The sequence below is a fragment of the Rattus norvegicus genome, chromosome 2 (assembly GCF_036323735.1).
Source record: "Rattus norvegicus strain BN/NHsdMcwi chromosome 2, GRCr8, whole genome shotgun sequence".
Classification (NCBI taxonomy): Eukaryota; Metazoa; Chordata; class Mammalia; order Rodentia; family Muridae; genus Rattus; species Rattus norvegicus.
In genome coordinates, this window is record NC_086020.1 from 220,471,408 (window position 1) to 220,488,142 (window position 16,735).

The 16,735-nt window shown below is 42.1% G+C and overlaps 1 protein-coding gene and 1 pseudogene across 1 annotated transcript in view; one reads left to right on the forward strand and one right to left on the reverse strand.

Moving 5' to 3' along the window:
* Nucleotides 1–16,735, reverse strand: part of Enpep (glutamyl aminopeptidase) — a 69,961-nt gene that overhangs the window by 15,150 nt on the left and 38,076 nt on the right. Inside the window, 3 exon segments of the mRNA NM_022251.2 lie at nucleotides 593–648; nucleotides 776–909; nucleotides 10,972–11,051. Of these exon segments, the coding sequence (NP_071587.2) occupies nucleotides 593–648; nucleotides 776–909; nucleotides 10,972–11,051 (270 nt within the window).
* Nucleotides 1,645–2,781, forward strand: LOC134485687 (large ribosomal subunit protein eL8-like; annotated as a pseudogene).

Consider the following 16,735-nt stretch of genomic DNA (forward strand, 5'->3'; position numbering starts at 1 on the left):
ATAAAAACTCGCAATTCTAGTCCAAAGTATCTAGTAGTACGTGTGGGCTCACAGAACTGAAACGGGCTGTGCATTTGTTAAGTCAAATTCTGAAGATGTATTTAAAACCGTGTCATTTGTATTTCACTTGCTCTTTTAGGGGGATGGGCCTGATGCTGTGCACACGAGGAGGTAAGAGGACAGTATATGGTAATTACATCTCTCCTCCTGTCAAGTGGGTCCTGGGCTATAACTCAGGTTGGCAGCCTTGGCAGAGGCCATTTTTACCCTTTGAGTCATTTCACCAGTCCAAGGTACCCTCTAATCAATATTACTAATTAAAAGACCCTGAAACGGAGTAACTCATACTCCATTCTAACAGGGGAGGGGGCTGGCGGTGGGAAGCTTGCATTTCTGTGAACAGCTAATATCAGTATTCGTTATAACAATCATATGAATTTTAAAAGGGGTGGGCAAAAAATAACAATAGTGCTTAAAATACAGACGTTTGGGTATTTCCAATTAAAAAGTCATATGTAATTGCAATTAATTTTAAAGACGTATGGGAAAACTCGGGGTATTTTAAGTGACCTAACCTTATTTTAAAACATACCTTGCCAGAGCAAAAGCATCATCGATAAAACTTGACCGGTCAGCAGAAGAGAAGTTCTGAAAGAGGGAGAAATGCAAAAGCCATGATTCTCAAAGCAAAGAGCACTGGGGAAAAAATTAGTATTGTTAAAATGCTGTTCTTGCAACAAAATTACAATAGTTCTTAACCACGGCTGTGCCTTACCATGTGGTTTGAGGAGAGAGTCTCAGCTATCCAATCCCAAGTTTCTGCTTCATAGTTTACACGATAAAACCCAATGTGATCTGGGTTTATTTTAAGAAAACCATCTCCGCTAAGATTAGCATTCAAAGTGATTCCTGTGGCAGTAAATAAACACTAATGAGAAACATGTTTGCATATGCTGTAAACACGGAGAAATTAGACCCAGAGGGCAAAAAGAAAAAAGGGAAGAAAAGCAATATTAGCTCAAGGAGTCGAGTTTGATTTAGACCCAAAGCCCCTAAGCCTAATTCTTATTTAGTTGCCTAACTTTAGAATGTCACTGGGGTGAACAAGATGAACAAGAAATAAGTAATGTCAACACTCATCCTGCCATTTGTAGCTTACACTCCCCCCTGGCAGCAGCGTGCCACCAGAGTGCAATAACTTGAAGCTGGCCGGTCCTGCAATGAAAATCAATGGTGCCTAAGGACAAAGAAATCCAGGCCTCCCGGGAGTGATCCATACATTCCCAAGTGTGATGCATTAACAAAGTGAAGGCTGTTCACTAGGACAGCGTGGAGAAGGGCTGAGATGGCAGCATTTAAAGAACGCCTTCTCAGAATCATCACGGAAGCTGGACCTGCTGGTATATGTTTATAATTCCAGCTACTCCGAAGGCTGTGGCAGCTTATAGACTTACCTGGACTACAGTGAGTTCAATGCCAGTCTGCGCAACCTACTGAACGTCTGTCTCAAAATTAAAACAGGTCTGGAGATGCGGACCAGTGGTATAGCATTTGCCTACCTAGCAGGAAGGAGCCCCTGAGTCTAATTCCCAAAACAAAATATGTTAACATTGTAGCTAGTGGAAATAACTGTTGCTAAGCAGAATGATCATGTGAGCAGGTCATGACAGTTTGAGGTTTTAAGGACATGCCACAATTGACTCGGAACCCAAATGCAATGTTCTCACTTGGCCATCCTCTTCCCACTTATGCTTTCTATTAGATTTGTCTCTGCAAGGTCATCTACGTCCTTATTTCAGCTGAATGAAATGGTGTTTTTCCATCAGGGGAGTTAGCAAATCAACTTTCCCAGAGCACCATCCAATACGTAGCATAGGGCTCAAGGATCAGGCTTTTAGAAGCCCAGTGCTAAAGGGAGAGACACTTAAAATTTAGGTCAAGTATATACATTAAAAATAATCCCTGTGGTTCCCTCTCTCTTCCAGTCAAGCAAGATGCAAAGGAAAGAAGGTCAAGGGGAAGAAGGTGGCCCCAGCCTCCGCCATCGTGAAGAAACAGGAAGTCAAAAAGGTAGTCAATTCTTTGCTTGAGAAAAGGCCCAAGAACTTTGGCATTGGGCAGGACATCCAGCCCAAGAGAGATCTAACATTTTGTTTGACAAAATGGCCCCACTACACCAGGCTGCAGCGACAAAGAGCCATCCTCTATAAGCGGCTCACAGTACCTCCTGCCATTAACCAGTTCCCCCAGGCCCTGAACAGGCAAACAGCGACTCAGCGGCTGAAGCTTGCCCACAAGTACAGGCCAAAGACAAAGCAAAAGAAGGAGCAAAGGCGGCTGGTCCATGCTGAGAAGAAAGCTGCTGGCAACTAAGAGACCACTGTCCTCCGAGCAGGGGTCAATACGGTCACCACCTTGGTGGAGAACGAGAAGGCTCAGCTGGTGGTGATTGCCCATGATGTAGATCCCATTGAGCTGGTGGTTTTCCTGCCTGCCCTGTGTCAAAAGATGGGGGTGCCCTACTGCATCATCAAGGGAAAGGCCAGGCTGGGGCGCCTGGTCCACAGGAAGACCTGCACCACTGTTGCCTTCACACAGGTTAACTCAGAAGACAAGGGTGCTCTGGCTAAGCTGGTGGAAGCTATTAGGACCAGTTACAATGACAGATGTGACGAGAGCCGCTGCCTCTGGGGAGGCAACATCCTGGGTCCTAAGCCTGCGGCTGGCATTGCCAAGCTGGAAAAGGCAAAGGCTAAAGAACTTGCCACTAAGCTGGGGTAAATGTACACTGTCCATATTTTCTGTCCATAAATATAATTACAAAATTTTCTTCCAGGATTAATAATAATTAATAATAAATAATAAAATGTGCTCTGACGTCACAAGTATTTGTCAGCATCACCTCTATACTTTTCCATTAATATATATTTTGCCTTCATGGAAAATAAACCATTCAGATAATGGTATGGGAACTTAGAATGAGTGAGAGACTTGAAGGAGTTTAAGACAGAACAGTGTAAGGAATCGTACTGGGAAACAGCAGGCGAGGCTGGAAACGAAGCCCAGGGCTTTAGTGTTAAGGACGAATGTTGTGCCAAAGCATTCATCCTCTGGGTGGCAAAAACACAGAGAAGATTGTCAAACAAGGAAATGACACGCCTAAGACTGCTTTCCAGAAAACGAATTTTTGACAGTGCCGTGGGAGAGATTTTGGATTAGATTCTAAAAGCAAGAAGGCCCGCTTGGAACCCAACTGTCATAACCTGGGACAAGAAAGGGTTTGAACTTGGACTGATCCGACCACAGCGGAAACAGAGAGACCTGCTGGAGGTAAAGGCAGCGGTAACCCCGCCTCCTGCCTGGGGGAGGGGCGAAGGCTCGCCCAGTCAAATGAGTGATGGCATTGCCAACAGGAGGAGGCGAAGTTTGGGAGGCAAAGTGATTTAAATTTTGGAAGCATTTGCAAGGTCTGGAAGATGTCCAGGGCCCCCGTAGTTTTTCATAATATAGGAGTCAAGTCTTCAACATGACAATAAGTTTTCTTAGGAACCTCCAGAACAGGTACTTGACAAAATATAAACCCTTACCTCACTGGTGCAGTATTAATCTTCCTTTGTCATTTGGCCATGGGGAAGTTGTTGAAAGGAAGCTAATCTTTTGGCAACCTCCCTCTTTGAATGTTTGTACTGGGAGGAGAGTTTCTTGCTAAGGGTAAAGCCATATGTTACTGAGGATAGAACAGGGACTTCTGAGTTTGACAGACCTGGGATAAAGTCCTTTCTATGAGACCAGCAAGCTGGGTAACTCTGGACAGATCACTTGACCTCCCTGTGCCCCAGTTTACCAGGAGGAAAACGTGGGGGTTGGGGGGTGGGTGGGGATAAAAATCCTTCTGGAGCTGTTGTGAAGATTAAGTGAGATAACGCAGATAACACAGGGTCACTTCGTTTGGTGTTATGTGACCGACAGATGCTAGCTCTCCCCATTATTATGAAACGGGATAGGCTGCCAGTTCTAGAAATAGCCAAGCAAATATAAATAACGTTGAGAAGTTCCTGGCAATCCATCTAAATACTGCAGTAATTTACTGTGCTTTATGTGGACCCAGTTAAGCCTGTCTAACGTTACTGTGATTTTTCTCACTTTACAGATGAGGAAGCCGAGACCCTGCGGAAGTCAGTAGTTACGGGCTCCCCAAGTTCATGCTACTTTGAGAGCAGTTGACAACGGCAAACTGTGGGGCTGTCCCATGACAAGATGAAGAGAGTGGAACTGAACAGCCAATGTCTGCCTACGGGCATAAGAGCGTGTGTTTGTTTCTTTATTTTGTGATTATAATATCAGCATGTGTTCTTTATGGGATTCTTGGAAAATAAAGTATAAAGACTCCCAGGCAGGGTGATACATGCCCGTACTGTAATTCCGGCACTCGAGAGGCCGAGACCGAAGGGTAGCTGCAAATTCCAGGCTAATCTGTGCTAGAATATTGACCCCGTTTCAAACAAAACCAACCCAGAAAGTGTGCAAAACAATATAAAAAAGTACTCATCAAGCTTAAATTTTTAAATTTTCTTTGTGTGTATGCACATAAAAAGCTTCTGCATGTGTACATGAGCAAACATAAAACACACAATGACACCCTACCTTCTCTTCCTAGGATTAGTAATCTTTGGCCATTGGAATCACACTATGAAACCTTACTTTATGTATTTGAAAATGTACGCACAATGGCCACAAGGGACTCTTACCATCCACCTTATAAGTGACCGTGTTCTATGTTCTTGTTCTCACCCTTTCTGTGCAGCAACGTGTCGAACAAGTTACGCCTGGGTAGGAGCTCTTTCTAAAAAATTTCCCTCTCAGGGCTGGTGAGATGGTCCAGTGAGTAAACGACTGGTCACACAGATGAAAGACTCATGCTGGGATCCCCAACACCCCAATGGAGGCACAAGTCTGTAACCCCAGAACTAAGAGGGCAAACAAAGGTGAATTCCCCAGGGCTTGTGGCCAGCCCATCTGCTCAAAACAGTGAGCTCCGGGATCAATAAGAGATCTTGCCTCAAAGAACTAAGGTGGACAACGCCTGACCTCTGACCTCTGTAGCCATACACGTGGTTGAATGTGTATGTGCCAGTGCACATGCATGCTTGCCGTGTGCACATACACACAATGAAATAAAAATGTTTTCCACAAAATTGTGCTACATGCACGACTCCAACTATTCAAGTGACTGTCATCAGAGGATTTGTGCACCATGAGATGAAGGCCAGCCTAGGCAACTTAGATCCCAAGATGGTACAGGAGAGACGAGAAGAGAGATGGGGGAGGAAGGGAGAAGCGAGGAATTAAATCATGATTGTGCAAGTTATAATTTCCGAGCTTCTCCCAGATCTCAGCGACTGGCCCAGAACATTTGCCTGCAAAGGAAGTTGGCTTCATTGGTTTGTTCTTTGATCTTTTGGGACAAGATTATGCTCTATGGCCCAGACTGGCCTGGGACTTGCTATATAGCCTACACTGACCTTGAATGAATAACCCTCCTCCCTCAGCCTTCAGCTTTAATGCACAATAGATTATTCAGGAAAGCCCGGAGAACTGCAACCTGCCTATTATGAGGAAAGGTTTCCCTTACGTTCATTTGGAAGAACACACACAAGGGAGAGCGATAGCTGAGATCTGCTGCTGTGTTTCCCATCTGCCCCAGGAGGCAGCGCCCACCTGAGCCAGACCTGCAGTTCTCATCTTTTTATAGGTGGGGGTCTGCAGACAATAGCGTACACGGAAGAAGCCTGTCAGTTGTTTGCCCACTGTTCCTTTCTACAAGGGAAGAGCTACATTACACATACTGGTCTCCCTGGTTGCTAAGTAGTATCACACAGCTGAGGACTGGATGTAAAATACAGTAATAGAGGCCCTGCTAGACCTGGTCCCCCTGGTTTGTTTCTCTGTGCCCCAGTTGAGCAATACCCATGAAAAGAGTCTGACCTTCAGGTTGTATTCGAACTGCAAGAAATAAGAACAAACAAACTAACACCAGAATTTCCAAGTTGTTATTTGCTGGACAGTCACCTGGAAGACCTGGTGAGTTAGGAAACACTTCCTTTGGCTGTCGAACAAACAAAAAAACTTTCAGCACATCAAGACATGCTTGACCATTTACTAGTGCCATGATTGGCTCTCCTGGACAAACCATTGTGTTAATATCATAATTCGATGGCATTTTAAGGTGATGGCTCCATCCTATGATCCCCTAATCCTTACTCAGTATATTCTCACTGAGATGAGATATCTAATTAGCCTACATGGGTGTGCTGGTTCATTAGGCCATTATACCTGATTAACACACACACACCATTTAGTACTCTTGTTTAATTTCTTGTATGTTCGGTTTAGGTGAATAAATCTTCCAAGACTTGATTGACCAGGGCTGAGCTGACAAACTCAGGTTCTAACCAGCATAACTGACTTCAGGTTTGTATGTTATACAAGACTCAGCTTGAAATTACAGAGGAAAGACCTTTCCTCCTTGACACATTTAATGATATGCCATCACCATTTCTTTGGTAATAAACATTTGAACACACCCACTTGAAACATTTTAGTAAATCCTATTTCTACAATACCAGCTTTTGCTCACTTAAATTCATAAAGTCCAGACATGAAATTTACAAAAATCGCCATCTTGAGTCTATACCCATCTATAACTCTTAGTCTGGGATGATGTCTTAAGCCCACTCCTGCAGGGATGTCTTAGGTCAACTCTTTGATTTCACACAGGAAATAATGTTTTAGTCCCTCCCTTAGACCCCAGCCCTGGAGTAATGTCTACAGAAACACTGTGATTAGACAAGATTGATGAGTTCTCTGTCCTGTGACAACCTTCAGTCCTTCTAAATGTTAGAGCACAGCAAATCAAAGCATGTAGATGGTATTCTATTCAATGTAGGCGAATCATTATAGCAAAAGTGGCAACTTATGTCCAAGAGAGAGGCATACCATAACTATTACAGAACACAAGGTCTAGGAAGAGCAGACTGGGTAAATAACCCTCCACTGAGGTTATGCTTACCAAATTCTTACCATGTGCCTAGCGCTGATTAATAATAGATGGGGAATGAAAGATACCATGAGTATTCGGATCTTCAAGGAGCTTATAACTCAGTTGAAAAAGAAAAGAGAGCAAATGAGGTTTCAGTTGCAATGGTTAATTGGCTGCCAGTATCAGCTGTATAAGAAAAGTATTCAGAATGATTAGCCTAGAAGGAAATCCCAGCGACCGCAACTAGCAGCAGTAAAGATAGAAAAATATACTTTGATAATAATAAGCTCACTTTAACAGAGTTAAGACAATCTAAATGAAGGTGATTTGAGGGGAGGGAGGGTGTCTAGGTTAGAATAGCCAGGAAACATTTGTGTGAGATTTACTTCTTTTCTTAGAAACGACATATTTTTTCCTACTGCTTAAAATATCACACGCACAATACTTGTGTAAATAAAAGATCACGGAAGTCCTATTATTGCTTGGGGCATTTCTAACCGATGAATCATCAGAGTGTCCAGATGCAGGGACATGAGACAGGTAACATGAGATGCTCGCCCATCCAATATACTGGGGACACATTCGTCATCCGTGCCCTGAGCTGAAGATGTCCTCAGACAGGAAACAGGAACTCATGACACAGCTGAGAAATGGAGCAGGCACTTTGAAGTAGGAAGAGATGTCTAATTTGTTTTTGTTTTGTTTTGTTTTGTGTCTGGTGACTCTGAAGTTTCAGATGAAGGTAGGTTTGTTCCCATAGTTCCTTGAACACCACGCCCAAATCATTCATTTATTCACTCCTACCTATGATAGCCACTTGGTGTCTGCTGAAGGAACACAGCAGCCGCAACAACCAGAAGTGTGCTCATTTCCTCAAAAGATTATTCTCTAAGGAAGAAAGGCACAAATATGCCAATGGTACGCAAATGCTTTTAGACATGCCTGAGAGGTGAAGACAGCAGAAAGCCCCCTCTCTCTTGCATTCACAGTCTGCTCCCTGACTAGGGCACAGACCCCCTCTGTATTTGGTCAATCCTATTACCCTAAAACTCTATCTAGGAAGCCTCTGAGCTCTCGACCTGTGTGCTTTTTTTTTTTTTTTTTTTTTTTTTTTTTTTTTTTTTTTTTTTTTTTTTTTTTGCATAGCAACCATTCCTGGACCCATACATCTGCACAGGTATTTGTCCCATGGGTGCCTTTTATCACCTGCGTCATGGCAATAGCCTCTTATGGAAGAACCTGTCTGTCCAAAGACCTGCCCTAGATAGCAGACTACAAGATTGGAAAGGTTACCTTCAGTCTTTTGGCCTTCAATCCCAAACTGCCCCCAAAAACTGCTTTTTGGAAATATCTTCTTGAGCTAAGAATGTAGCTAACAGTGCTTGCCAAGGAAGCATGACACGTAAGAGTCCTTCCCCAGCGTGGTATAAAGCAGGAGTGCAGGCTCCTTCCTGCAATTCCAGCACTCTCAGGTACAGCAGGAGAGTCAGGAGTTCAAGGTCATCCTTGACTATGTAACAAGTGAGGCCAGGCTGACCTGAGAGTGTCTCAAAATCAAACAAACCAAAAACTTGCCTGAAAGAATGAACTAATGATTAAGGATTGAGTAGTCCAAAAATTATTTCTAATAAATATATAACAAATACTAGAAGAATATTTGTTCTTGATATATGCTTTTTGAAGTACTTGAAATGAGCTTCCACTATCTAGAACATTCTCTTTATGAAATCCTCACTCCATTAAAATACTGGAAAAATTGTGTTAGAGTGGATGAATTATTCATGTTTTTAAATGGGTGAACAGCAAATCAAGCTGCTGCCGAGACAGTCTTCTGACCCTCTCTCAGCTAAGCACAGCAACCAACGGAAAATATGTGGTGACAGTTCAACCAAAGGTGCTCAAATCCCAACATTCCTATCGTGTCTTTTATGAGAGACGTGGGACATTTTCACTCTTATTTCTCTTTCTGTCATCTTCATTTTCTGTTGGTGCACGGGTCTGTGAGTAGGAAAACAGTCTGCAGATAGGCCAAAAGACATTGAACTTAAGAGTTCAGTCACAGCATACACACGTGGAATATTGAGACAAAAAGGCGTTGATCTGGTAGTTTTGGAAGGATTCAGAGTCGTTGGCCACAATGTCCTAACAGTCATTAGCATAAACGATAAAGGAGGTGTGGCTTCCTATGGAGGGGGTGTGGCTTCCTGCGAAGGGGTGTGGTTTCCTACGAATGGGGGTGTGGTTTTCTATGAACATGCTTTCTGTCAGGAACAGCCCAGAGATGAGTCTTACCTTCATAATAGCAAAGACGGGAGAGCTGACACTAGAACTAAACATGTAGGAAAGTTTATAACAAAAGTGAAAAGGGAAAAGGAAATAGCAAAGATGAAAGTCACCCGAGGCAGAAGAACTACTACACAAATGATTTTAATTCTAACAGTATTCTGTAGGATTAAAAAGATCCAAAGATGGACAGATGAAGAAAAGAAGACATATTAATGAATATGTATATTCATTATATAAGAGAACAAAGGGTTAATCCTTGCCACAGTACGAATGAACCCTGGAAAATCTGTTAGTTGAAATGAGACAGCAGAAAGATACTATTATATCAATTCATAGAACTAATTTCCAGAGTAAGTTAAGTCCTCATTGGCATAAGTTGCTTGAGGACATGTGGAGGACAGAGGTTGCTAACCATGTAGCTACGAACTTATGCAAAAGGATTGATTGGATGATAGACTTTATTTTGAATGTATTTTGAGCCAGAGCTTCCTCTATTTCAAGCTGCCCGTGACTTCAGGCTAACCTTGAACTCACTAGGTAACCCAGTGATAACCTAGAGTTTGAGATCCTCCTGCTTCTAGCTCCTGAATGCTGGGATTATAGCTGCTCACCACCACGTCTGGTTATATGTGGCGCTGGTAACTGAACCCAGGGTTTCATGCATGCTGAGTAAGCATTGTACCCATTGAACCATAACCCCAGCTCAGGTTATCCATTTTAGATGGGAGATTTGAAGAAAAATAACCTGGTAGAGATAAGGAATGTAGGATGCTTTTAGCTTCAAGAAACACCAGAGAAAGCCTACAGAACATACTGAAAGAAGAAAGACAGAAAGAAGAAATCCACTTTGTCTTAGATAAGAAATGTTTTGCAATGCAAAAACAATTACAATGGTCAAAGCATAAAAAGCAAGATTCTCCATGGCTTAGTCTCTGTGATACAAGGTGTACTAAGATAGTGTCTGCTCTTCAGTGACTTGAATTCTAGATAGAAGGGCAAGATGTACAAGTAAAATAATTCAAAACAAAGCAAAACAAATGAACGAACAAAAAAAGCAAGGTTCTCCTGGGATCGATGCTAAAAATCTCTCTCACTTATTGTGTTTTCCCAAGCAATTTGGATGTTTGTAATAAGATCTCCTTGTTTTTAAAAGAACCCAAAATTTTTTCAAATAAGGAGAAGAAAAATCAATGGAGAGAGAACAAGAAACACATCTGCAGCTGATTTCTCTAAATTGAAAGAGAACATTTAAAAAGCAGGCCATTCATGTAATATTTTAAGATTATTCAATGTCTTCCTTCTTTGATATAAAGAGCAGAAGAAGAAGAGAAAAGGAAGAACAGAAGGATGGGGTCAGGGGAAGCTGGGAAAGGTCAGAATCTTATGGCTTGGTTTTCCAATGATGGACAGGTAAGTAAAGTTCCTTTGGCTCTGGTGATTTATCCCTGTCTGCCATGATAAATCACTAAAAGGATCATGTCAAGGTGGGGAAGTTCTCATTGTAGACAGAAGTTTAGACTTGTGGGTAAGTTAGTTGAGGAATGACTTTTATGAGTTTTGGCTTAACTGCTGCTTTGCTAGACTTCTGTTGGTTGACTGAAATGCATCAATTCAAAGAAGAAATGAATGTGTTAGGTAATATTTACCTTCTCTGTTTGACCTATAGTAGACTGTGATATTTGAATTGCCATTTTCGGTCCATTTGATTGGAATATTCCATGTGTAACTAAAAAAGAAGGAAACATTTAACTTAATCATGAAAACCTTAAATATCAAAATCAACGGGTGAACACATTTTTCCCTTATAAATGATTGGCCAGTGCGTAGTACCCAACATTCACAGTTTGTAAAACCAGGGACAAAGATATGTCATGCCATATAATTCTCATTATTTATAAATCCACAAAATGTAGAAATCTATATAGAAATTAGATAAGGGAGAAGAAAAATTCAATATTCTGCAAAATACGCTTTAAAATAAGTATCTTGCACAATGCAACTTGCATAAACGTAGCATTTTGCATCTCAATGCAGAGAGCTTCGTCGTTGGAGCCTATGCAGGTTCTAGCACGACGAGTTTCCTATCAAATCATATTGAAATTCCACCTTCCTACCCACTAAGCATTACACGTTCTTCTCTAAAATTCACTCAGTAATTGCAACCATCACATCAGTGCTGCAAGGGAAAATCACCAGCTAAGTTTCCTTCTGGAGTCCCCGAGTGTTCTTCTTTACTACTTTGTATTTCAATCACATCAGGGGAGGAGAAAGGGGTGCTGGTTTTGTTCTACTGTTTGTGTCAGTTTTGTGGAGTTGGAGGGTTGATTCTAGGATCTCCTGCGTGCCAAGGATGCCCTTTAAAATGAGCTGCAACTTAACTTTTTAAAAAAATTTTTATTAGATATATTTCTTTACTTGCATTTCAAATGTTATTTCCCTTCCTGATTTTCTGTCCATAAGCCCCCATTCCCTTCCCTCCCTCTCCCCACAACGACTTAACTTTTATTTTGAGACAAAGCCCCTTTAAACTTCCCAGGCTGGCTTTGAACTCATTCTACAGCCCAAGCAAGTCTTGAACTTGCCACCTTCCTGCCTCCAGTAGAATATCTGGCTACATGGTTCAGTAGACCAGTGGTTTCCTTGGCTCTGCAGGGAATACCCTGGGTGCTTCAGGCTTACCAAGTGCCACCTCCTTACAGTCCCCTCCCCTCCCTAACTGGGTATGCTTTCCAACCAGGCTAATTGGGAGATGCCCTTAGGCTGCTGGAGCCTGAAAATCCAAAGTTCCAGGAAATGTGTTTCTCTGAATGTCACTGTGGATGGGTATGACAACCTATCTTATTTAATCTGCCAAGTACATCTGAGCAGGCTACAGAGCTTCCCCACGGTTGGCAGACAGCTATTCTCTTCAGGTCCTGCTTCTTACAGCACACTACTGCCCATTCCCCCTGCTCCCTATGCCTTCCTAAGAAGTCACTTTCACTTGCCATCTCCAGATCTGTTTTTAGGGAGTTTTACAGCTACTCAGAAGAGGAACAAAGCAGCATTGTAAAGAATCCCATTCTATATTCTTGCCACGCTGCTAACGCGGTGCTAACCGGAAGACCAGTCGATCTTCCCCATCTTCCCTAGCGCCAGCCTGACCCAACACTTCTGGAACAGCCAGGGGCTTCGTGATCTGTGAGCACAGCTTCACATAGGGTGGTCGCTTCCCTGGGACTATATCATAGAAAGAAGATGTGTTACTGGAAACAGGTACAAGACATACTATCCTGGGATGTCTGAGAGTGTCCTAAGTCAAAATGAAAGAAGGCAGCGGCACCACTCTCTTTTAATTTTAGCATCATGATATTGTACCTCATCTCCACTGGGTAAAGAAAAAGATTTGGGAACATAATATGCCTAAGATTGGAAGTCACGTAAATGCAATGATAAAGGCTGTTACATGCTATCTAAATTCAGCGGCATCAGGGATCATTCCTGAAGGTGTAATTACCGTTCTGACTGTCTTACAGGCTCCATCAGTGTTAAATATGACCACTCTAATTGTCTCCACAGACACTGACTTAATGATTTAGGATGGCACATCTACTCCCAGTCTTCTGTCTCTTAATGTAGAATGGGCGCCCAAGATCCTGATAGGAAGAAATCCCACAGACAGAGATGAGAAATGGTTCATTTGAAGAGATGGTGGGGGCCACAATGTGACCCACATAGGGTTCATCTGAATGATAAAACTTTCTGTTCTACACTTCTCCTAGTCTTGGATTGAGCAAAGAGAAGAGGTCAGAAGAGGTCACTCAGCCCACAGAGTAACTGAGAGCACCATTTTCTACCAGAAAAGAGCAACTCAGACAGAGGGGAGCTGAGCCTTAGCCTAGGAAAGGACCAGTTCCCTCCTCCCCACTGTGGATGAAGGTACTGCCTAGAGATTCTTATTGATGTATGCTAATTATCTAAGATAGGACTAGAGAGATGGCTCAGTGGTTAAGAGCACTGACTACTCCTCAAGAGGTCCTGAGTTCAAACCCCAGCAACCTCATGGTGGCTCACAACCATCTGTAATGAGATCTGATGCCCTCTTCTGGTGTGTCTGAAGACAACTACAGTGTACTCGTATATAATAAATAAAAAAACTTTAATAATACAAGATAATAGGGTACCTGAAAGTATTTATTGCAATCTAATATTTTAATAAAGGGAAACAAAAGGAAGACTGGCTTCGGTGTTAAAGTCTCTTGCTTCTTTGCTCAGCTACAATCGATTTGTAACAAGTTTCCTATGAATATATAATTGTATTTTATAAACACAGACAAATAATACTACTTCATGATAAATGATCTCTAAAAATCATGCCTCTAGGAATCACAATAAGATGTGTACAGTATCTGGTTAAAAACTTAAGGAAAACATTAAGTATAAATGTTACAACTGTCCTTTCTTGCTGAATAAAATTTTAAAACTTTCTATAGCAAAATGGGATTTTATTCCTAATGATATATTGGTTCACTTGGCTGTAATTTTTTAGGGGAGGGGTCTGCATAGAGGGAAAGTGATAACCAAGGATGTCTGGTTTTGCCTTTTGTTTGCTTGTTTGTTGCTCCAATCCCTCTAGCTGAAACAAAGAAAGGGCTGGCTGACTTTGGCTCAATAATGACATATGACAGGAAGAAACAATTACTGGGAAACCTGCCTAGTGGAAGCTTATTTTGCAAGACAGAGGCTGTTCTTGCCTTACACACTGTAACATCCAATGCACATGTGGTCACTGGAGTGAACGTGGGAAAATACAAATGTCATCTGTCAGTTTCCTCCCTCAGGCCCCTTGGATTCACACTATACTAGCCAACTTCTCCACCATAGTTTGCATCCCTGTTCCAGCTTCCCCTCTTCGCCTCCCTCACCCACTTTCCCAGTCTTCCTATGCAACCCGGGTCTTGGAGCTAGTCTGCCAGCATTCAAAATGAAGGTCCCATCACTTCCTCTCTGGGCAACCTTGAGTTGCGTAATCACTTTCTGCCTTGATTTCCACATCTGTTTTTCATAAAATAGATCCAAATGTCCAAAGAATGTCAAATAGCTGTAGTCCTTACTCAGTGCTTGGTGGTGTGGTGTATAGACACATGATTGCTTTCGAACTTGAAGTTCTTCGTACATGCTATAGTCATCCCCTTTTCCCACCTGAAATATAAAATCCTGGGGAAATGAAGTCTCCTGTACACTCCCCAGGCCCCTCTTCCTATTAACCGAGGCTCAGTCAATCAGTTCTCAAGTAGGACAGGAGAGAATAATTATTGTGAAACCTCCCACTGGATGCTTATTACCCATGTGAGGGATGCCTTGGAAATTTAACCTCGAAAAGGTCTAGTAGTATTAAAGTTGTCCAATCTACTTTACTGAGACAAAATAGTAACTACAAAGTTTGTAGTTATTAAAGCTTCCCAAAATACCTTCTTTGTACCATATCTAGTCATTTTCCTCCTTCATGTGGTTTTAACTCCCCCCAAATAATTGATCTTGTGATACCTTATATGTGACATACAGTAATATAAATATTACACAGAATAACATCGAAATCATCACAAAAGAGATGCAAGGGTCTTTTCAGGAAGAATTAAGTAGCAGCAAAGACCGAAAGGTGCCTGGGAAGTGGGCAGGGGTGAACTTCTCTCCACTCAAACTGAATGCTAAAAGTATAAAGGAGTTAGAAAAAGTGGGGTAATGCCCAAGGACAGGTGATGTGCTCTGACACCCCACTTTACCCAGTATTCACGCTGGGATGGCTGGGCTGGACCAGAATGATGTCCTTAGAATAGTTGTTGCATCCAGTGACCCTGGGGCTGGTCCCTGGGCTTGATGTCCTGAAAGTCTGATTATCTTCCCCTTATTTGGGGGAGTATGTGGGTTGGTATGCAAAGTAACTCTGTAACTGTACACAAGTGTCTACAGCACTGGGGCAAAGTTTGATAATGGCTAAGTGTCTTAGTTAGGGTTTTGGTGCACCCATGGTGTAGTAACCATAGTGTAGACACCATGACCAAGGCAACTCTTATAAGGACAACATTCAATTCATCCTGGATTACAGGACCAAAGGTTAAGTCCATTGTTATCAAGGCGGAGAATGGCAGCATTCAGGCAGCCATGGTACAGGAAGAACTGAGAGTTCTACATCTTCATCTGGGGGCAGCTAGGAGAAGACTAGCTTCCAGGCAGCTAGGATAAGGGTCTTAAAGCCCAGGCCCACAGTGACACACCTACTCCAACAAGGCCATACCTACTCCAACAAGGCCATACCTACTCCAAAAAGGCCCCAACTCTTAATATGTGCCCTGGGCCAAGCATATACAAACCATCATGCTAAGTCTCCTAACTTTTGTAAATTCTGAGATTATCACACTTTACTGGCTTTATATTATAGACATTTTCCAAAAAATCTACCCAATTAAAGAGAATAACATACTGGCTTGGATTTCGGTCAAAATTCTTCAAGCATCTTAACTCAGTAGTCATGTTTAATATTAGGGGGAGAATCTTGTTTGGTAAAGTTTGCGGCCTTTAGTTCTAACATGATGAAATGTCTTTTGATATGCTCTGTACGTGGATTTAATGATTTTTTTGCACTTATTTACTCAGTCTGGAGGGGACGCATGTGGATGTCACAGGCTAACTTGTTGGAGTGGGTCCTCTCCTATCAACGTGTAGCTTCCAGAGAAGAATGTGGGTCATCAGATTTGGCTGCATGTGCCCTCCCCCACTAAGCCAGTGACCCTAGATCTTTATTAGATTTATAAAAATATACAGGAAATAAAAATGTAGATAATACAGATTGGTACATGTTAGTTGAATCTTCACACTTTGAAATTATTAGTTTTGGGTTTTTTGTTTTTTTTTTTTTTTTTTGAGACATGATGTCTCTCTATATAGCCTTGGCTGTCCTGAAACTCAATCTGTAGACCAGGCTAGCCTCAAACTCTGAGACCTGTCTCCTGTACCTCTTAAGTGCTGGAATTGAAGGTGTGTGCCACCACTGGCTTAGAAATAACTAACTAGTAGAGTTTAGAGGATGAGTTTGTATAAATTTGTGTGTTATACGTGAGATAATTTGATTAAATTTCAAAGTGAAGTGCTGCTTAAATGGCCATGGGAATCTACCTTGGGCAATTTGTACCTTAGTTCATAATTAATAAAAAGTTTGTAGAGCCGGTGCTGAAAACCCTAGGTTGACACATCCCTCCCCTTGGCCCAAGCTTCCAGCTTGGCTCTATAGTATAACTTGACTAACTTATTACCCAATATGTTCTACTTTAACCATGAGAAGCACCGGATGGTTATGTTACTTCTACTTCTATTTCCCGTAACAGTAGAGTTAAAAAACAAAATCATTCTCAGGCTTCTCTATGGGCCACAACT